The sequence below is a fragment of the Pogoniulus pusillus genome, chromosome 8, assembly GCF_015220805.1.
Source record: "Pogoniulus pusillus isolate bPogPus1 chromosome 8, bPogPus1.pri, whole genome shotgun sequence".
In the NCBI taxonomy this organism is placed as follows: domain Eukaryota; kingdom Metazoa; phylum Chordata; class Aves; order Piciformes; family Lybiidae; genus Pogoniulus; species Pogoniulus pusillus.
In genome coordinates, this window is record NC_087271.1 from 30,382,076 (window position 1) to 30,403,813 (window position 21,738).

Genomic DNA, 21,738 nt, shown 5'->3' on the forward strand with positions numbered 1-21,738 from the left:
TCGCCGCCGCCGCCGCCGCGGGGGGCGCTGCGGCGCCGCAGCTGCTCGGAGCTCGGTCGCTGCCCGCTCGCTGCCCTGCTTTCCCCGGTGCTTGGGCTTCGTACGCCCGGGAAGCAGGAAGCCGCTTGCAAACGCCGACACAGGAAGCTGCATAAAGACGGTGAAACGCTGCACGGGTTGCTCAGAGAGGCGGTGGAAGCCTCGTACCTGGAAACATTCAAGGTCGGGTTGGACAGAGGCTCTGCTTGCGGGGGTAGGGGGCAGAGGGTATGTGTGTGACTAATTCTGAAGTCCCTTCCTACCCAAAAGAGAAGGAGCGATCCTACTAGGTAACAGACAGCAGAGTGGTTAGAGGAGGTTAGTCAACCCAACAGCACTCACTTTGGTTTCCACTCCTCCCCCTCCAGCTATCTATAAAGTGGGTTACAAGTGAAGACCAACGTGGTTAAGTCTTGGCAATACAATCTGGTTAGTTACTAGTTTGGAACTTATTTTGAGACGCATGTTACTAACTTTGTTCTTGCCAGCATAGTTGGCTCTTGGCTACAGCCTAGAGGAGGTGGCTGCTTGCAGAAAGGGTCCAGGGGTGGCCACGAACCCTGGGATAATGGCATGGGGTCCTATGTTGTAACACAAAGTGCAACGTCTTGCATATATGCAAGGGCCTACAGGGGAGAATCTCTGCTGTAACCTGCTGTGTCTTTGCTTGGGAATAAGTGAGAACATTGTGAGATGCTAGGTCATCTGTGAGAGCTGGTTGCAAAGGAAATTGTGAAGAGGCAACTAAAGACACAAGCACTTGCAAGTAGGTGCTTCCCACTGGTGTGAGGAAATATTAATGCTTGCACACAGCCCGAGTGAGACCTGGTAGGTCGTCTGGAATGTCTGGTCACTTGAACTCCAGGGAAGGTGAATTAAAAGTAGAACAGGCACAAGGGAGAGCTGATAAGATGATCAGGAGAATAGTGAGGGTGTTCAACAGGCTGAAACCCAGGTGGTGCTGGCCACCTGAGAGAAGAGAGCAACCTCCTCCTGGCCACAACCACCCCTCAGGTAGTTGTAGACAGCAATAAGTTCACCCCTGAGCCTCCTCCAGGCTAAACAATCCCAGCTCCCTCAGCCTCTCCTCGTAGGGCTGTGCTCAAGGCCTCTCACCAGCCTCGTCGCCCTTCTCTGGACACACTCAAGCATCTCAGCGTCCCTTTTAAACTGGGGGGCCCAGAACTGAACACAGTACTCAAGGTGTGGTCTAACCAGTGCAGAGTACAGGGGCAGAATGGCCTCCCTGCTCCTGCTGACCACACCATTCCTGATGCAGGCCAGGATGCCACTGGCTCTCTTGGCCACCTGGGCACACTGCTGGCTCAAGCCTTGAGCTCTGTGGTGGAGGGTTGGACTTGATGATCTGTGAGATCTCTTCCAATCTTGGTGATATTGTGATACTGTGTGATACTGTGTGATTTATAACATCTCAAAGTGCTGGAAAAGAGCAGTGGGCAATGTTGTGACAAGGTTAGCAGAGAACCACGGTTTATAGCTTATGAAAGGATTTTTCTGACACGGTTGCCTGGCACAGTTAGATTTCCTTCAAACGCCGTTTGGCCAGCACAATGTGCCCTTCAGGCGGCTTGGCTGCAGCTCACAGCAGCTGGCCTTTTGTCAGAGAGAAACCCAGACCCCACAGGAATCACATTTTGTGGGGATGTAGCTCTGTGTTGTACTTCGGGGAAACACTAAAACTCTACAGGTAATTATGCACGACTGAAGTGTTTTTATGAAAGGGGATAAAAAGTTAAGAGGAAATTCTCCAGGGCAGATCTCTCAGAGCTGCCAGACTCTGATTTGGCAATTCCCCCAGTTACTTAGGTGATAACTTGTGTAGAAGGTGTGGCTGAATGTCTTTGCTGTTAGCTGGAAGCTTTCTGCACAGAAACAACTTCTCCATTTTCATAAGAGGAAAGGAGAACAGTAAATGAAAATAAAGCATATTAATGGATTAACTCCTCTTGTAACAGCTTATCACGACATTTGTTCTTAAAGAATATTTCCATCAAGAAGAAAATTAGAAAGCCAACCTGGCATTCACTCTGATCAAGTGCAGAGGCTAATATGTCATTCAGTCACATGAGACCTCGAACATCACAGGTGAGATTTTCTACTTCTTCATAAAGATTTTTCAGTTTTCATAAATAAAAGAGTAAAATAAACAATACTGCATCATTTCTTATGAGGCCTGAGATGGAGGGGGAGGAAAGTGCCTTTAACATAGTATGTATAAAACCCATTATTTTCTAGTTTATGCTGAGTAACTCAACAATTGCAGAAATACTTAATATAGCTTATTTGCATGGCTTCTAGTTATAGGGAAGTGTATGGTCCTTGTTAATACCATCTGATTGTCACTAAAAATGTCAAGACTAGACATTAAAAGTCCCACAGCTACCACAGCTTTGAACACAATTTCAGTGTACTGTGCTCAGAGCAGGCTTACTTTTTTGTTTGTTTGTTTGTTTTTTTCCTCCAGACATTACCAACAGCATTCCTAGCTAATATTAATAATCACAGTGAAATGTGTTTGTTTATTTATTTATCTATCTATTTATTTATTTATTGTTGGCAAGGTCAAATTGTGGTGCTGTTGGGAGCAAGCTTTCAGGGCTTTGCATTTTTTATGAGATGAATAAAGGTAGAGTTTCGGCTGAAGGTGTTCTGGTTACCATGACATACTCCAGTGTATCAGCTGTTTCTCTAAGCTCTGTCCATTGCTGTCACAGTGACATACAGCAGTAGCATAGTCTCTCTTTTCTCCATTGTTGAGCTTGTTATAATGTGACTTATTTTGATGCTGTCAGCTGGTATTGAATCACAAATTGCTCTGCTCATCACTATTCTTACTATCTAGTCAGCACTGTCAGATAAAGCCTCACTCTTGTATTTGCAAACATCAAAGAAATCACTCCTGCCTTCAGGAATTCAAAGTCAAAGTGTAAAGGAAGAGGGTTATGCTATAGCTACAGTTATGATCATCTGTTCTTTATTTAGTTGGTGGAGCTTCATGTGTTTTATGTCCCAGAAGAAGTGTGGAACTTCAAGCTGAATACAGTTCCTATAGCTCTTGCTAGCAAATTCATCTCAGCTGGATTTATAAGGTGAGTATTGTCTCAGGCTTTGTCTACATAGTAGGTCCTTTAGTTATTTAGTCCAGCTGTTGCCCTAAAGAGCACAGTTACATCTGTCAGAAGAGACTTGTTCTCTAGTAATTTCTGGAGGGTAGGCAGTGCCTGTGACTAGTGTTCTGTTTGTTTGGGCTGTACCAGTCTTAGCTCCATTGCAGCTCTTAATACAGAACATTGAAATGCACTTCCAGACTAGTATTTCTGAGGAACAATTTAGTTAGTTAAAACACAGTCTTGTATTCTTTTTGTCTGCTTGAGCCTAATCATCAAAACGTTCTCAACAATGTGACAGCTTCAAGACTTGATGAAGATGGGATAGCCTCTCAGTTCCCAGGAACAGGCATATGATGATGATCTGCAAAAAGAGCTCAAGCCATGTTTCTCTAGGGGAAGCACTACAACCATCAGCATATCTTTCCTCTTCAGTAGTATTTCCAAAAGGTGGCCCACAACACCATGTGCTATGTGCACTCTTGGGTAGCTGTTCTGAGTACTTAGTGAGGATACCCTGGTTCCCAGTCCTAGGCCCAAACGTGAAAAAAAGATTTGCAGTTTTAGTATTTCCCAGCTTTCAAAGTTTGTTCTGTAGTCCTAAATATTTTACTCACAAATCCCATGTGTATCTAGCATGGTAAGAAGTTGTAAAAAAATCATATGATGTAAAGATGTGCATTAAACCAGAGCTTTTACATGAGCCTTGTCTGCTCCTGTGCAAAACTTGATGATTTAAATTAAACTGCAAAGAATATGGAGTTTAAGTAATTTAAATTTAGGATTGTGTTGCTTGCTTAAGACAATATACTGTGTAGCTGAAAAGACTGATCACAGTCAGATGTAGAGCAGAATGTATTAATTCTCAAAGCTGCTTTTGTTGAAAGGCTGCTTAAACCCAGAAGAAATAAGCACATGTATCCATTTTGTTTGCCCTTGGAGTAACCACCAAGAGTGCAAAATGCACTGCTGGAGTGGTAACTTCAAACCATTTAATGGGATTGGGCATCTGTCACTACTCGCTGTTCTCTGGTGTAAATTTGTTTCACTAAGGGTCAGTTCTGAGGCATAAATTTAAATTAGGATTCTCACTGATTTCAGTGAGATTATATACCTCTGAGTATTTGTTGCTTATGAGTCTTAAATAATTGCTCATTAATTAGTCTATAGGTACTAGGCAGTGCTGTAGTGCATTAGCAATAACTGGCACCTGTACAGTGTATAACAGTCTCTAAAAAACCCAGAAAAAAAAGTTTTTAAACCCTTCTTTTATTATAATTGGGAGGATGGAGCAGCAACCTTGCTTGTACTGATGCTGTTTGGATGTTGTTTATAGCACTGTCTACTCAGCTCGGCAACCCTAGTACTGTCCAAGTCAGCTTCACAAAAGGTCTAAGTAGAGGCTGCTTCTATTAATCATTAAATTAGAGGAAAATATTAAGTGCATAATTGTCTGTGGCTCTGAGTTCTTGTTGCTACGAACACACAATTTCTCAGCCTCTGTGATCTTTTATATATTCCTCATTCCTCACCACAGGAGCCATACATTTGCTATTTCTAAATGAGATGGTTGCAATGAACCCTTGTTTGCATTTCTTTTAAAGGAAAGCCCTGAAGCAAATGACTTGGATGTGATTAGTCTTCTGCTAGCTTGTGGCAGCAAGTGAAAATATATTATATGTTCCTGGCAGCTGCACTGGCAAATAATTTTCAGATAAATTTGTGCCCTATATCTCATTCTAGGTATTTTTTTTGCTGTCTCCTACATACATTGTAGTTACTTAAGTGTCTGGATGCAGTCCTGTGTAACTCTTACTAGGCAAACTTACATTAGCGGGGGGTTGAACTAGATGATCTCCAGAGGTTAGATCACCATTCTCTGTTTTCCCTGATGTTCATAAATGCCTTAGATTTAGATTGCCTTGCTGATTTGGATGGACATTATCAGTTAGGGATGTGCAATGTTAGAATTGCCTCTGAAAGAGCTTGCATTTATTTGATTTCCAAAGACTGTTCAAAGGGCATGTCTTCTTTGAGGCATCAACTTGAAGAAATGGAGTGAGAGATGTTTCAAGAGTAGATCATCTCTGTTCTCACACAAGACCTCAGAAGGATGTGTATTGAATTATGTATCCATCTTTCACATATATCTCTATATATTTTAAATAAATAGCATTAGGATTAATGTCTGTTGTAAGCACAGGCAAAACATGGTTGGAGAACAAATAAACAGGAGCTAAATGTACAGGGACCAAGAAGCACAGCCTAGATGTGTCCATGTCTGCTACATGTCTGTGCTTCAAGACAGATTTATGATCTCAAGAGGGTCCTCTAAGTCCAGAGTGTTTGAAATAATGCAAAAGAAGCATTGTAGTCCACTGAAGTCATTTGTGTACGAGATGAAACTGAGGGTGTGTTTACACACTTGGGGTGTGAAAGGAATCCATGTAGGGCTGTTTGAAAGCGTGAACAAACCCTGAAAGGTTAACGTTGAAGACTTGTCCAACCTGAAAGGATAGCATGTTCTTGTCTATACTGATGACTGAGAGTGGCATGGATGTCATTCTATGTCTATCTATTGCTTGAAGAGTGATAGCTGCCTGGGCCAGAATCCTGCAAGGTAGTGTATCAACAATCAGCATGCATGATTAACAATCTCAGGCCCAAATCTGCTCTTTGATTTATTTGACATGACATCATGGAAGCAACCAGAATTGCCTGTGTTGTGCTGCAGAACTTTTATGTGTCTCTTGCACATTTGATTTTGATTTTGTTCTGAGGAGGTGCTATTTATTCTAGGGTGATTTTTATACTGAGCTCATTAATATTTGTATGGCTTCCAGTAGTGCATTAAGTGATGCATTTCAATATTTGCATCAGCGCTTTCATCCTCAAACTATGTTGGAAGTGTTCACATTGCAGCATTTGGTTTTGATTTAAAACACATTTGCATGTATACACGCGTGCACCCAACTGTAAATTTGTGTTGGATAAGACAAAATCCAAGGAATGTGCCTGCTAATTAAAGAGGACAGTAATGACATCTCCTCTATCCCTCACTTCTTAAAGGGATATATTCTACAGGCCTGGGCTGACCCCATGAAACTCGGTCACCTGTATAGGAATACATTACTCTAGTTTCAAATGTCTTTGTTATTCATCTGCAGATGAACAAGAACATTCTCAAGGAGTCATTTTCAAATTTCAGCTACTTCCATATTCTCCCTCGGTTTGAGGTTTCTAAAATAGGATTATTGCTAGTTAATTTTATGATAGTCCTTGTAATACAGTCCAGTCTACCATAAAGTGTTACGGTGTTCTGATTCTAACACACCAGCATTGTCTGGCTTACAGACAATCTGTATCAGGAGCAGTGTGGCCAGTAGGACAAGGGAGGTTATTCTTCCCCTGTGCTCAGCACTGGTCAGGCCACACCTTGAGTGCTGTGTCCAGTTCTGGGCCCCTCAATTCAAGAGAGACGTTGAGGTGCTGGAACGTGTCCAGAGAAGGGCAACGAAGCTGGTGAGAGGCCTGGAACACAAATCCTGTCAGGAGAGGCTGAGGGAGCTGGGGTTGTTTAGCCTGGAGAAGAGGAGGCTCAGGGGTGACCTCACTGCTGTCTACAACTACCTGAAGGGGCATTGCAGCCAGGTGGGAGGTGGCCTCTTCTCCCAGGCAACCAGCAATAGAACAAGGGGACACAGTCTGAGGTTGTGCCAGGGGAGGTCTAGGCTGGATTGATTTACCATTGGAATGGGCTGCCCAGGGAGGTGGTGGAGTTGTTGTCCCTGGAGGTGTTCAAGAAAAGCCTGGGTGATGCACTTAGTGCCATGGTCTGGTTGACTGGATAGGGCTGGGTGCTGGGTTGGACTGGATGATCTTGGAGGTCTCTTCCAACCTGGTTGATTCTATGATTCTATGACATAGTTTCCATTTTTGGTCATTCTGCCCACGCAAGCCAGCATGTATATAGCATTATCTTCCCCCTCTTACTAACTAGCCATCATTATTTCATCTTACAGATGTATTAACAAATACCAACATTCTAGGGTGTCTCCTCACATTACGTTAAGAGTGCTGCGGGAGAAGCTTGGAGAGTACCTGGGTGGAGTTACAGTTGCAGATAAATTCAAGTTTTTAAAATGTGTTGGGAAAAAACTAGCAGTGGTAAGTTTTGGGTTTCTCTTCAGTACTATTCTGCTTTATCATGTAAATCATACATTTTGGTCATGCAGATAATAGATAATATCACAGGGAAACAGTGGTGACTTTAGGAACACTGTTAGCATTTGTTTTTGAACATGCTGAAGTACAAGATCTTGTGCCATATACAAAGGCACAGCTGGACAGGTATGTTGAAAACATCCTTTAAAGCATCAGATGTAGTTAGTAGCTTTCCAATGAAGAGTCACTTGTTTTGATAAGTCAGTGGATTAAGTATGACAAAGCTGGTTGCATTTAAAACAGAAAGAAAAAATCTATATCCCTAAGGTAATTATTATTAGTACATGGCTGGGAATATGGGGGACAGTCTCAAATTGTGCTGGGGGAGGTATAGGCTGGATGTTAGGAGGAAGTTCTTGACAGAGTGGTTTGCCATTGGAATGGGCTGCCCAGGGAGGTGGTGGAGTCACCGTCTCCGGAGGTGTTCAGGCAAAGACTAGATGAGGCACTTAGTGCCATGGTCTAGCTGACTGGATAGGGCTGGGTGATAGGTTGGACTGGATGATCTTGGAGGTCTCTTCCAACCTGGTTGATTCTATGATTCTGTCAGTTGAAGAATTTGCAGTGGAAGCTGAGTTAGTCAGAGTTGCTCAATGGTTCCTGCTATGACCTAACTAAAACATTAGTCTGTGCATGAAAATTTCACTGGATGTACATTTCTGTTCCATTAATTATTCCAGTGATACAGCCTGAGATGAATATAATCAAAAACTCTACTTCTCTGATTCATAACAGTGCCTTCAATTGTTTTTCTGTGTATCTTAGAAACTATAGCTAAAGATTAAATACTCTTGAAAATCAGGTCAACTAAATGTTTGTTCTTCTATCACACAAAGGCTTAAGTCATGTACAAAAGCATGGACTGCTTCTTTCACCTCTCATTTCATCTGTTTCTGACAGATTTGGAAATCAATTACAAGCTGGGTATTTGGTGCAGTTCTTTATCTCTTTTGTAGTTGAATTACACAGAAGGCTAGAATGAATACTAAGTAATATGCAAAAACTAGGTAGAAAAACATGAAGAAAAAGACTATAGCACACTGTCAGTCTGAAAATGTGCAGATGTCTTCAAAGAATTCAGATCTTTTTAACTGTGTGGTAAAAAGTAAGATGGTATCTTCTCCTCTTTTGATAGTTCTGAGATAAACAGAGATGTTTCCAAGCTTCCTTTAGAATGCCAGGGAATGAACAAAACATTTGCATGAATAAAGAATTAGAAGTATTAGTAGATACAAGTGAAGATTAAAGATAGAATTTTAATTTGGGGTGTTTGCTGTTGCTGATGCTGTGTAACTTTATAACCAAGTGTAGAGCAATAAACCAACTAACTGGTTTGTTTGTACTTTAAGGTCATGGTAACCTCATTGAATTACATCTCCATGAACAAATATTTGTCGAGTGGGATTTTTTTTCTTCCCCTGTTGTTCTGTTTCAAAACAGTAACCATGTAAGCAGGGTTAAGAACTATACCCTGCTTGCAAGTAAAGGCCATTAAATGAAAAAAAGCCCAACCAAACCAACCAAAATTGTGTTCTTTTGCTCTTCCTTTCCTTGCATATGGCCTGTGTCTCTAGCAGTCAGTCAATGCCACTGCCTGGCCATTACTGAGAATTTAACTTGGCCCTGGTTTTAGTTCAGTTTAATTATTTAACTCAGCTTAAATTTGATTCTTTTAATTTTATTTTCTGTTGGAGCATATAATGACAAGATATAAATACAAGAATATATGGAAAAGCAAAATATTTTATATCTATTTATGCATATGTGTGCTAGTTTGAAGCTAGCTGGCATATTTTGGTGAGAGGAATTAGATTATAGGCTGTGAAAAGGAAACAATGGTGATGCCTACTTCACTCAAAGACTTGCTGAGATGTATAAGAACGAGAGCACAAACATACATAAGGGAGTCTCTAGGCTCTGGGGCTGCATGAACTTCTCTCTGTAACCTGCCATCTGTGTGACTAATCCTTCTGCTTCCTAACCCTCCTGGCTGACTCTCCAAACTCACCTTGAACATAAGGCAAAGTCTGGGGTAAGGTAGATGGGTGGGGAGAAGGTGGAAGGGTGGTTGGGAGCCCCTTCTGGGGACTCTGGTTTCTGGGAGGGCTGTTGTGTTTCTGTATTACTTTTAACTTGTATATTTCTGTATATATCTGTATATATTGTAAATATCTGCTTGTATATTGTACTAAGCTGTAAATATAGCTTCTTTCTTCAATTTCCAGAGTGGCTGAGTCTAGTCTGGGTGATTTACTTAAGTATGTGTGTGGGGGGGGGGGAAGGCAGGTAACACCCAAACCATCACAGTATAAACATTTTGCATTACTGTATCAGGCAAATAAAGCAAATTGTATGAGACTCAGTATTTCAATTCAGATTCATCTTAAAGGAATTTTTATAGAATCACAGAACCACAGAATTTCTTAGATTGGAAAAGACCTTCAAGCTCATCGAGTCCAATCATTAGTTTGACTCTGACAAGTTCTTGACCAAACCAAATCCCTCAGCACAACATCTAATCACTATGAATCACTATGGTTGGAAAGGACCACCAGGATCATCCAGTCCAACCTTCATCCCAGCATCCTTAGCCACTAGACCATAGCCTCAAGCACCACATCCACTCTTCCTTTTAAATGCCTCCAGGGATGATGACTCCACCACCTCCCTGGGCAGCCTGTTCCAGTGTCTGACCACCTGCTCAGTAAAGAACTTCCTCCGAACATCCAACCTAAACCTCCCCTGGTGCAACTTGAAGCCATTTCCTCTTGTCCTGTCATTAGAAATGACAGGAGAAGAGACCAGCTCCAGCCTCAGTACAACCTCTTTTTAGGTAGCTGTAGAGGGCAATAAGGCTCTCAGCCTCCTTTTCTCCAGACTAACAACCCCAGTTCCCTCAGCCGCTCCTCATCGGTTGTGTTTTCCAGACCTCTTAACCAGTCTCGTCCCCCTTTTAGTAAAGTTGAAGACAATTTCATCTGCTGTGAGCATTGGACCATGTCCTTTGAACCATAAGAGAATGTGCAAAGGATTAAAAAAAAAAAGGCATATTCAGTGCATCCACATGTTCTTATGGCTCTGACAATGATTCTGAAAGACAGGAAACATAAATTTCATTACCTTGTCAGAAAACAGAATGGCAGTCTGCATTCCTTTTTCCTCATGAGACCGCTACAGAAGGTAGTGCTGGTTATAACAGAATGTACTAGCTAAAGATGGTGAGGTAGTACAGAAATTCAGTAATATGCAACATTACTGATAAGAAAGTATTTTATTGGTTACACTTCTATTCTTCATCTTCCCAGGTGAAAGCAAAGCAAGAAACAGAACTGGAACTGAAGTCATTTGCTCCTCCTTATGTATGTATCAATCAGCTTTTAAGGTACCAGTTTCAGAAACTTTTTGCATTGCACATTTCATCTTTTGTCCTGTCTGATGAATATGTTGCATGTTTTAGGCTCTTTATCCTGAATTATATTTATTACCTGAAGTGGAGTACTTTGAAGATGTTTATCCATTATCATCAGTGACTCAACAAAGACAATACTTTAATGCAGAAGATAATAGATTTGGTCATGGATCAAGATTATTCAGTCTTCTTCAACAAAAGCCCCCCAAAAGCAAGCAATTTTTAGAAAGCATACACAGCAGTCATCAGCCAGAAAATCAGAAAGTGCACAATCCTATGGACCAGGGTGAGAAAGAATCTCTCCCAGTTTTGCACACAAAACATAGGCAAGACTATAGCAACATTGTTCAAGAAAAACACATCAAATCTAGAGAAAAAGGTGAGTTTAACCAATGCAGTGAACGAGGATGATGGAGGAGAATAAATATCATGGTTAACATCTACAATGAAATTATATTTCTGTTTTCTAATATCATACATTATGCAGATGAAAATAGATGCAGTGGATCTCCCCTCACGCCAAGTCATTCAAATCCTGCTCATTGGGAGTCTGGAGAGAGTGGCACAGTATTACAGACTTCTCAGCAAAATCATCTCAGCCAGGATCAAGAAGGGCCTAGCACTCCTAAGTGGAATGACAAAACCAGAGGAAATCATCTCACTCTTCATGTCAACCAGAGTGATGAACAGGGCCAGAATAACCATACACATGAAAATCACATTACATATCGAAAGGGTACAACCGCTCATGGTCATCTTTTTGCCAAGGCACATCTTTTAGAAGTTGGTAAAGCTGAGTTGTAAGAAATCTATAGCTATAGCATGAGTTGGAATATTGCTATCAGAACAATATTCTAACTTTTCATGTAATTGTAATGTCTTTCAAGGAGCTCTGGTTTTACTTTCATTGAGTCCTTTATCACTGTGTACTGACAGAGGAAAAAACTACTATAGTCGATACATTAAAAACTTTCTGAGCAGCTGCTGTAAGGATTGGAAGAGAGTGATCCCATAATTCAACATCAGCTTTAAATGAAACAAATCTTGTCAGTGTATCAGGGAAAACATTTATTCACTTCAGCTTTCATTGTCATCTTACCCATGGGTACTTTACTGCTGAAGAGAAATCATTTCCTCTCCTCCTTCCCATATATGCTATTGAGCAGAGGCATTCTTAAAAGAGAGATGTGAGAGAACTCTTGGAGCAGACTAGAGTGAAAAAAGTACAGGAGTGTGGAGGAGTTTAAAGCACACTTTAACTAGATAAGAGTTCTCTGCCAAAATAGGAAATGTTAGGGAGAGATCTATTAACTACCATTTCCTAAGTCCTTGAATGGTTATATAATGTTCTTAGTATTCCTAAAATTGTAGTGATTGCCAAGAAGGGAGTGACACATTTAAATTGGATTTGAATGACTACTGCTATATGAGCTTCATGGCATTATAACATAAATTGGTTTTGAGGAAATATTTTTGGAAGACAGTTCTTAATATTTTAGCAGAATTCTACAGTTAATGTAAAAATGGTGACCTTTATTCTACTGAAATTTTAAACAAGTAATTAATAAACGAGGCAATGTTCAATTCTTCATAGGTTTGCACACCTTACACATTTCAGTTAAGAAAATACCCAGTACTTGGAGTAAGAAAACAAAAATTTGGATGTTGTAGTCTTTGAGATGTGACTACAGAGTGTATTAGAAAAGACAACAAAGACTACCAGAGGGATGAAACACTTCTGAGGACAGGCTGAGGAAGTTGGGTCTGTTCAGCCTGAAGAAATGAAACATCCAGGGAGCCCTTACAATAGCCTTCTAGTACCTGAAGAGGGCATACAGGAAAGCTGGAGAGGGGCTGTGTATAAGGGAATGGTAGGACAAGGAGCAATGGTTTTAAACTAGAGCTGGCTACATTTGGCTTGGACATTAGGAAGTTCTTTACTATGAGGATGGTAAGAAACTGGAATGAGTTGCCTAGAGAAGCTGTGGATGCCACATCCCTGGAAGTGTGTAAGACCAGGCTGGATGAGGCTTTGACTAGCCTGGTCGAAGTGTTCTGCCTCCCACTAGAGTTGGAGCTAGATTGGCTTTAAGGTTGCTTTCAACTCAAGCCATTCTGTGTTTCTATGAATCCCACTGTCCACATTGCTGACAAAAATGTTTAACAGTGATGGTCCCATTAATGAGCCTTGAGGACCACCACCCAGCACTTGTCTCCACCTAGACATTGGGCTGCTGACCGTCGCTCTTTGAGTGGGATCATCTAGTCAGTTCCTTCTCCACTGAGTGGTCCCAGTGCTAACATGTTTTAATTGGATTGATTCACTGAATTTTCAATTGAAGTTGGAAAGTCCAGACATTGGCAGTCAAAATGGCTTGAGTTTTGTCAGTGTAATCAATATATTTTGATCGTCCCTATCCTGTCACAGACCTAACAAATACAGAAAAGAATGACCACCAAAATGATACCAAAGTAAGAGGAAGCACAATACAGGATGCCAGAATTCTTACAATAGTGGAAGACCAAGCCACAGAACATGCACACAAAAAGCCAAGGTTAGTAAATAATGATTCTGCTAAAATAACATTAATTCATAGCTGGGAACTTGTTTTACAGACTTTGAATAACTGAAAGAAAATGGAGGGAAAATCAATTACATGAATTTTCACTTGCTTCTTCGGTTTTATCTTTAGCTTGCAGCAATACAGAATGAAAAAGTCTATAGCTGATCCTGGTGAAAAATGGGATAAGCAGGTGTGTTTTTCAAGGTAACATATTCTTAGTAATCTTGAGCAATAAATCTAGAATCAGAGTAATTTTATAGGATAGGTACCTCCTTAGAAATACGAAATACTCAAGTGGGGGTAATTGAGAAAAGTTAATGAATGCACTGCTACTTAGTAGACTTGCTAATGAAAATCCCATGATATCTCTAAACAATGAAATAACCACAAGTACATCTCTGGTTGTAGTTTAACAGGAACTACCTATAGGGTAACGATCTCCATCTTTATCAATGTTATCTAATTTTTAATTACTGGTTTTGATAGGAACATTTTATTTGTTTTAGCCATGTCATTTTAATAATTTCATCTTTCCTATGGCATAGATTTGTCTTCTCTCAGGCCAAGATGGCAGTTTTAAGGCACATTATTCTTGGTCTTGCATGGGAGTTTCAGTAGCTTGTAGGGTTTTGGACATGGATAAGAACAGTTAACAGAAATATACATTTTTGTATGACATTGTCTGTATGTTCTCTGCAGTGTGTGTGTGTGTGTGTGTGTGTGTGTGTATGTTCAGTGTTGTGAATTTATTTGAGAGGTTCAGTTGTTTCTAATTTAATAATAATATGTATTGGTGACAGAATCAAAAAGTGTGTATGCAGAATTCAAATTCAGCCCTCCTATTCACTCAGGCCCCTTTCAGGGCATATAGCTAATGTAATTATTCAAGAGTATGAGTTATGTACTTACAGTTGTGTCTTTTGACTCTCTAGGCAGGTGAAAGGAAGCAAAACCATCTTACACACCCCAAAGAATCTATTTTGCCTCCTAGTCCACCTTTTCCAGCATTTTCTCTAAATTCAGCTCAAGGTCCTGCAATGCAGGCAGCAAGTGAGTATATGATTCTAAATGAATTGCAGGGAAGTAAACATTTAATTAAGACTGAATAGTTGATGAAGACAGAAGGAAGAATTTGTACATACAGTATTGTTGCAGATTTTAATTGGAGAGTTCTGGGCATTTGTAATTTGATGGGCTGGTCATAGAGCACGGTGGGCTCCCTGTGATAGAAAGCTTAGCTCATGGACTTGGGGATAGAAGGAGAAAAGGACAGAGAGTGGATTAAATACTGCTGCCTCAAGAAAACCGTTAGTAGTATTGCTAAGGATCCTCCACTGTGCTGCAGGAGGACAGTAAGAAGCGAAGTGATCGACTAGTGAACATCTGAGATACTGTCCTGTCTGTGATCAGGCAAAACATACTGTGGATTATAAAACATAGTGTGGTTTGTATCACCAAATATTTTGAACAGAAAACAGTCTTTTGGAGGCTTTTTTGGCTTCATGCAGCAGGATTTTGCAATATATGCAAGGCATATGTGTGTATATGTATATAATTATATATCTTGAGTATATTGTTTTAGTGGTACATTGCCTGGCATTGAAAGGGTGTTTACTTGTTTGTGTGTGTATAAATGTCTGGGTGCATGTTGGATTTCTTGCTTTTTTTCTACTGCATCAGCCATTTTGAAATCTTGCAGGTAGTTTATTGAAATAAAATAATTCTTATTGCCTGCTCTAACAGAGCTGTTTGGAGCTGTTGGCATGACTGCTGATGAATGCGTTACAGAATCTTGACTGTACTTCCTACTTACAGTATCCAGATGTTTGCTAAATGTAATTATAATACCTTTAGAAAGCAAGATGGCAGAACAGTTGCAACAAATGAAGAAAGACAGAAGGCACATGGAGAAAACCAGAAAGGAACTGATGAAAAAAGCTAAAGCAATACTGGAACAAAGTAAGCTGAGGAGATACCAAGGTACACTTTTAATTATTTTATAATTTGGAATGATAGAAAAATGACACTGAAAGTAACATGAAAATGTTTGTCTTCTTGCCAGTGAGCTTAAGTGACAGAGAGATCAGTTTGCTAACCATTAGCTCCAAGAAGCTCTTCTGTATACAGCATGTAGCAGCATGTTGGAAAGATTTAAGGTCGAAATGTTTCTATTAACTTTTTGGGGGGTTATTTTTGTGGCAGTGTTATAACCCTAAAAATATCCTGGGTTTTATAAACCACTCCATACACAGTGCCTGGAGAGCTACTGAAGGTTGCTTTGTGATTTGATGCCCTGGACAGCAGACATATTCTAAACCTGCCTCCAGCTGGTGCATGTAGAGGTTTTACTGTGTTGATAGAGCTTCTACTTAAATTGCCAGCATAGTACTTTTTTTTCATCCTATCTAATTCAGCTTATGGAATGAAAGTTACAAGCCCATTGTGACTGGCTTATGTACAAACCTTGTTATTTAGCAAGGTAAAACCTCACTGAAATTGCACCCAGTTTTTTCTTTGTAAAATTATTTTCAAGTTTGTACTTAAACTGTCCTCCCCAGGTCACATTCCAGTTATACAGTGATGAGGTTTCATCACTTTGGTGTTTCAAGAGCATTCTCTTTGTACTTAAATACAGCTAGATCACTAGATGTCTCAACTAGTATTTGTAGCTCTTTCAAAAGGATAAGACAAGCCAATTTTTCCAGTTATTCTCTAAGGGCATGGCTACACTGCAGTCTGCAGCATGGTGAAGTTCATTTAAGACAGAAGAAAAAGATCTTGGGTACTCGGTACTTGAAGCAAAGATTTTGTAGCAGCATGGAGCTGTGAGGCAAGCTAATTTACCCTGCTGAGATAAGGCCTAAACAGGTCCTGCATTGTCTTACATTATGTTGTCCAGTTAAGTAGAATAAAGGTTGTTTCACAGGATTCAAACAGCTTTGACAGGTTCTTTAAGCAGTGTCTCTGTGTTTGAATTGTTTTTATTAGACCTGTAGAGTTTCATAAGTAAGTGAATTTGCAAGCATGTTTCTTCACAAGGCAGGAAAGGAAGAGCCTTTTCTGTGGGATAAGAGATCCAGAATTTAATATCCTCCTGGGACTGTAATGCTGGCAGTCACTCAGTTACATACCATGTCCTCCACAGCTGTGTTCATTTTGGTAAGCTTCTGAGAAGCAGGTTCTTTAATTCCTAAAATATATCTTGAAAGAAGGAATCATTTAACTCCCTTTGCAGGCCCGTGGGCATATGTAGTCACAAGACTGTCACACCAGATACAAGGAGGTTTATGTGCCAGCTGTTGATAGCATGTTAACAACATAGGAGGGGAATCATAGTTAAGTATAAAGCATTTCCTGCAGTTTTGGGACTTCTATACAAAACTAAACCATTCAAAATCTCTGCTCCTGTGGAGCTCAAATTTTGCATAAGCCTACAGCGCTAAATACTCTGCTACACTAAAGCCAGGGATGTCAGACTGTGGTGGACATACCACTCATCACTAGTCTGGAGCACTTACTGAACTGCTGAAACCTGCAGAACAGCCAAACTGAATGTGGATTTTTGGGTTTGGACCTTGTGTTATATCTTGGTGGCCAGATAAGAGTCTTCTGTTGTAAAAAATCAGTGGCATTTATAGTGAATGTCATTTGAATGAAGATTTTTCACTAACTGCTTTTTATAAAGAATCACACTGCTGTATTTCATGTGGCATATTTTGTATTTCCAGTCTCTCTGGAAACTGGATGAGGCACTTAGTGCCATGGTTTAGTTAATTAGAAGGTGTTAGGTGATAGGTTGGATTCCATGATCTCAAAGGTCTTTTCCAATCTGGTTAATACTGTGATTTTGTGATTTTAATGTGCGCCTTGGCCAGCTGAGTCTTGTGAGATCAGTTGGTTGTTAACTGTCTTTAACAGATCTTATGATAAGGTAAATGAGCCCAAACAGTGTTGGTGTTTTCCTGTGTAGTTCGTGAGGAATGGAAGAAGAAGTACTTTGAAACTAAGAAAGCTACGGTTTCACTGGAGGGTGCTTTAAGCAAACTGCAACAAGAGGTAGAGCTTTACCACCAGAAATTACTCAAGCAGTTAGAAGCCAGAGGTAGTAGAAACCGGCCAAACAATATGACAGACTCCAAGGTATTTGCTTGTATTCTTTAATCTCTTTTTACACAGCCTGGTTGGGTTGGGTTTTTTGCATAAAACACAATGTAACAAATTCATCGCCAACCAATGACTTCTAAACTAGCTTCAGCTGCTGAATGTCCCTCAGTGATGAGGTATACAATTCCTACAGCTCATTCTCCTCAAAAAGACTGAAGCGTTTTGAATGTGAGCATTTGATTCAGTCTGTTTGTACAATAGCTTCTTGTAACAAAATCCTTTTTGTCCGTCATGTTTAATGAATTGTTTGGTTCTGTATTGTTCTTATCATCCCAAGTTTCATGTACAGAATGAATGAATTCTAGTTTGGAGGATAAGCAATGTGTCTGAGGCTTCTGGAGTGGCTGCACTTGAACTGTTATGCAACTCTGAGTCTTGTGTTACAGTATTGGTCTCAAATCATGGGAAGTTCAGAGAGGAATTAAAAGAAGATAAAAGGAAAATGGGAAACACCCTTCCCAAGTGTTGTACCTGCTAATTTCTAAACACATTAACGGAAGCAAATCTGTTGTCAAATCTGGAGCTAGAGTAGGAAAAATAAATCATGTCCCTTGCGTCTATCTGAAAGGTGGGAGTGTGTATTCACAATCTAAGCTGGTGAGGGGCCTGGAACACAAGCCCTATGAGGAGAGGCTGAGGGAGCTGGGGGTGTTTAGCCTGGAGAAGAGGAGGCTCAGGGGTGACCTCATTGCTGTCTACAACTACCTGAAGGGAGGCTGTGGCCAGGTGCAGGTCGGTCTCTTCTCCCAGGCAACCAGCAACAGAATAAGGAGACAGTCTCAAGCTGTGCCAGGAGAGGTCTAGGCTGGATGTTAGGAGGAAGTTCTTCACAGAGAGAGTGATTGGCATTGGAATGGGCTGCCCAGGGAGGTGGTGGAGTTGTTGTCCCTGGAGGTGTTCAAAAAAAGACTGGATGAGGCACTTAGTGCTGTGGTCTAGCTGATTGGATAGGGCTGGGTGCTAGGTTGGACTGGATGATCTTGGAGGTCTCTTCCAATCTGGTTGATTCTATGATTCTATATATCAATGTGTATTATTTGAACTATTTTAATAGAAATATCTCCAATATAAAAAGATGAAGAGGGTTGGTATTACCTTACTAGCTACACCCCGATGTTATTGCTCATTGAGTGGGAGAGCATAGTGGGGGGCTTTAGGTGTCTGTAGCTAGGCACAAAAAGGCCTTACGTTAAAAGCATGCAGCAGTTAGTTATTGGCTAGCACACACAGAAGATAGCCAGAATTTAATGAGCTATCAGGATGCACAAGTATGCTCTCCACCCCTAGTAAGATTATGTGCTGGCCAGACAGGCATCATGCAGGCATCAATCAGGTGGGAAGAGTCAGGCTCTGGGAAATAGATCCTGCTGTTGCCGGTTTCCTCACTTCCACCAGCTTTGGCCTCACCGGTGACTCATCAACAGGGTGATTCCACAGTAGCCCCCTAACTAGTCTGACAGTCCTGTCTGCTTTTTCTTTCCAGCATGACTGTGTACCTTTCAGTGCTTTCTCAGTGGTCTGGCCAGGGTTACCTACACAGCTGTGTGGTGTCAGACCTGGGACTTGGACCCTTGTATGCAGGCAGCTACACACCTGGGCAGGGAGAGGCTTACAGCAGGGTCTCAGAGATGAGAGGCTACAGGTACCACTTACAGACTCTTTGCATGGGCAACTTTAATGCATCATTTGCATCAGCTGGCACTTGTAATAGCATTTGTAAAGGCTTGGAACATCAAGAGATTGCTGTGTACACACCTACCCCTGAGGGTTCCTGACTAACTTACACAAGCTGAACAGCAGAACCTACAATTTGAAAACATGAATTTTGGTTGTAGAGGTTTATTCAAAAATAGGCCCACCTCCAGCTACTGCTGAAATAACATGCTGTGTAACCAGGAGTTTATCTACACTGAGCATCGCATCTGTGCAGCAAACTCACCAGTAAGTGTGAGATATTGATGTTAAGCCTGTAAGAGGAAAAAAAACTATTTGAAATATGCCTTTTTATTGTAAATGGGGAATAGCCATAAAGGAGAGTTGCAAGACGCTGTGCTGTTACTCAGGAGCTCTGATAAGGATCTTACCTTCCCAAAGCAATAGAGAGAGGAAAAACCTCTGCACCCAGCTGAAGGGCTAGCAGCAGGCGGGAGCTGCCCTCCCTTGGAGAGCACACTTACAGATCAGAGACAGCGCCAACACACTTTAAAGACTGGGAGAAAGCAAGGGAGTCAGAGTTTAGGAGTGTTATTTCTGAGTGGTGAAGTAACACCCAGTTAGTGAATGCAGAGATGCACCAACACTGCATTTAAAGTGTTGTCCTTGTTTCTATAGAATTACACAGTCATCCGAATTACTACAGTGCAGCATGAACTTGATCAACTGAGGATGAAGCTGGATGATACTAAAATGAAACTCATAATAGAAATTAAGGTAATCTGCCTTATAATCAAAATACTAAAAACGTTATTATGTATACACACCCCCTAAATCTTCCCAAACATGAGATCCATGAGATCATGTAAATATTTGAGAGTTCTTGGTTTATGCTGTTGGTGTTATGGTGTTGGGTGGTGTTGTAACTTTATCATTTGAGCCAAACTACTCCAGAACCACAAGGTTATTAGATGATTTTGAATGTGTGGCATTCAAGCAACATAGATTTTCAAGATATTATATAAGCTAAATTTCACAATCTTGTAATATTCCCATTACACTCAAAAGATAATTGAAGACACATACTTGGTGGGGCACTGGTCAGTAGGAGACCACAGCTAAGATAAAGAAATGGTATAAAGAGAGGAAAAAAAGGATAACACCTGTCTAAGGAGATGTCAGTCCTCTTTATCTGCTTTATTCCCTACCAGTGCTGCCTGTGGCCTCCTCTAGAAGGAAGATAATGGCATAGGCCATTACAGTGGACAGTTTTTCAGCTCTGAATGCTTGAAACAGGAGTTCTTTATGTCATAGAGATTGCCCATGCCCCTGTTTACTGAATAATCTAGAATGGGTGAACTTGTTCTGCTTTGTCCATCGTATGATCAGGAGCGAAAAGAACAATGACTTTCACAGTTGGTGCTTGAAAAAGCAAATGCTAAGTACGAAACAAAGTAGTGCAAGAACTAGACTAATTAGGCATGTAACATTTTGGTGATGAAACGTGTATCCTGTGTTCAGCCATCCTGTATAAAAGTCAGTCTTAGCTATATAAATCCATATGTGTTAACTCCACAAACCTTCTTAAATTGCAGTTGCTTAAATTACTGGTTCTTCTGCAGATGAGAAAGCAGGCAGCATCTGATTTACGAGCACTGAGAGCAGAACTGACACAGAAGAAGATTCATTCAGCTTTAATTCTCCAATCCAGAAAAGCAGGAATTGAAGATGACACAACTTTAACACTGTAAAGTCTACACTAGCTCTATAATGCATACAGAAGCTCAGCATTTCAGAACGTTTGTTTGTATGGTCTTAATGTTATCTTGTAAAAAGCCATTGACTACATAAATGTTGTGGAATTTATATACTAGGCTGCTAAGGTACTGCAGCTCACTTCTTTTTTATATCATCTCACTGTGAGATTAGTCAGCTACTTAAAATTTAACCTAATTATGTGTCTAAAGCAAAACCAAGCTATTTTTGAAGTGCAAACCGATGAATTGCATAACATCACATTGGTATCCTGATGTTCTTTCATTGACAAAACACCTACTAGGCAAATAAAACTATCCTCTGTAGCCTTATGTTGTTGGGTTCAGACACACATTAATTTTAAAAAGAATTAAAACAGCTCTTCTGTAGAACTACAGGATTAGTAATCCTTTATTTAGCTATCTTCTGAAGCATACTTTTGTCATTATGAGTATGCCTATCTACACATTACCAATGTATTATGACAATATTATTAGGAAGCAAACAAAATCTCAGATGTCATCTGGTTTTGTTCCCTCTCTTATTAGGAAAGCCAAATGGACAATATCCTTTTTCTAGAGTTAAGAGGCAAGCTTTGTCTTGGAGAAACTGTAGTAGTAACCTTCATCCAACTCTTAAAAAGCTCATGCATGTGCTTACATAACAATTCTCCAAAAGAGCAATCAGAAACTTCTTGAAACTAGTTTTTTCCTAGCTCTGCTGTTTGCCTCTTTGCAGTACCAGATGTTACTACATCAAAGCAGAACAATAACGTGTTAGGAATTAATGGCACTTAAAAGCT

General features: G+C 40.5%; 1 protein-coding gene across 10 annotated transcripts; it reads left to right on the top strand.

Annotated features, from left to right (window-relative positions):
• Window positions 1-120: 120 nt before the first annotated feature.
• On the top strand, window positions 121-21,446 carry SPATA1 (spermatogenesis associated 1). Of its 10 annotated transcripts, none has more exons than XM_064147903.1 (15): window positions 121-267; window positions 2,016-2,145; window positions 3,043-3,149; window positions 7,190-7,334; window positions 10,697-10,750; window positions 10,849-11,179; window positions 11,288-11,536; window positions 13,229-13,355; window positions 13,494-13,554; window positions 14,297-14,414; window positions 15,219-15,344; window positions 17,314-17,504; window positions 19,012-19,170; window positions 19,860-19,958; window positions 20,777-21,446. In XM_064147903.1, exons 2-15 carry the CDS (start codon window positions 2,110-2,112, stop codon window positions 20,930-20,932), a joined length of 1,959 nt encoding a protein of 652 aa, XP_064003973.1. In that variant the 5' UTR covers window positions 121-267; window positions 2,016-2,109; the 3' UTR covers window positions 20,933-21,446. The 10 variants fall into 10 exon arrangements, with proteins under 10 accessions (XP_064003973.1, XP_064003972.1, XP_064003975.1 ...); XM_064147902.1 differs by having other exon boundaries at window positions 121-222; XM_064147905.1 differs by having other exon boundaries at window positions 121-222; window positions 20,804-21,446.
• Window positions 21,447-21,738: the final 292 nt, after the last annotated feature.

Coding starts and splice junctions, on each gene's coding strand:
- SPATA1 (XM_064147903.1), top strand. CDS start 2,110: ATGTCATTCAGTCACATGAGACCTCGAACATCACAG. Junction 11,180..11,287: donor CATCAAATCTAGAGAAAAAG/GTGAGTTTAACC, acceptor TACATTATGCAG/ATGAAAATAGATGCAGTGGA. Junction 14,415..15,218: donor TCCTGCAATGCAGGCAGCAA/GTGAGTATATGA, acceptor TAATACCTTTAG/AAAGCAAGATGGCAGAACAG.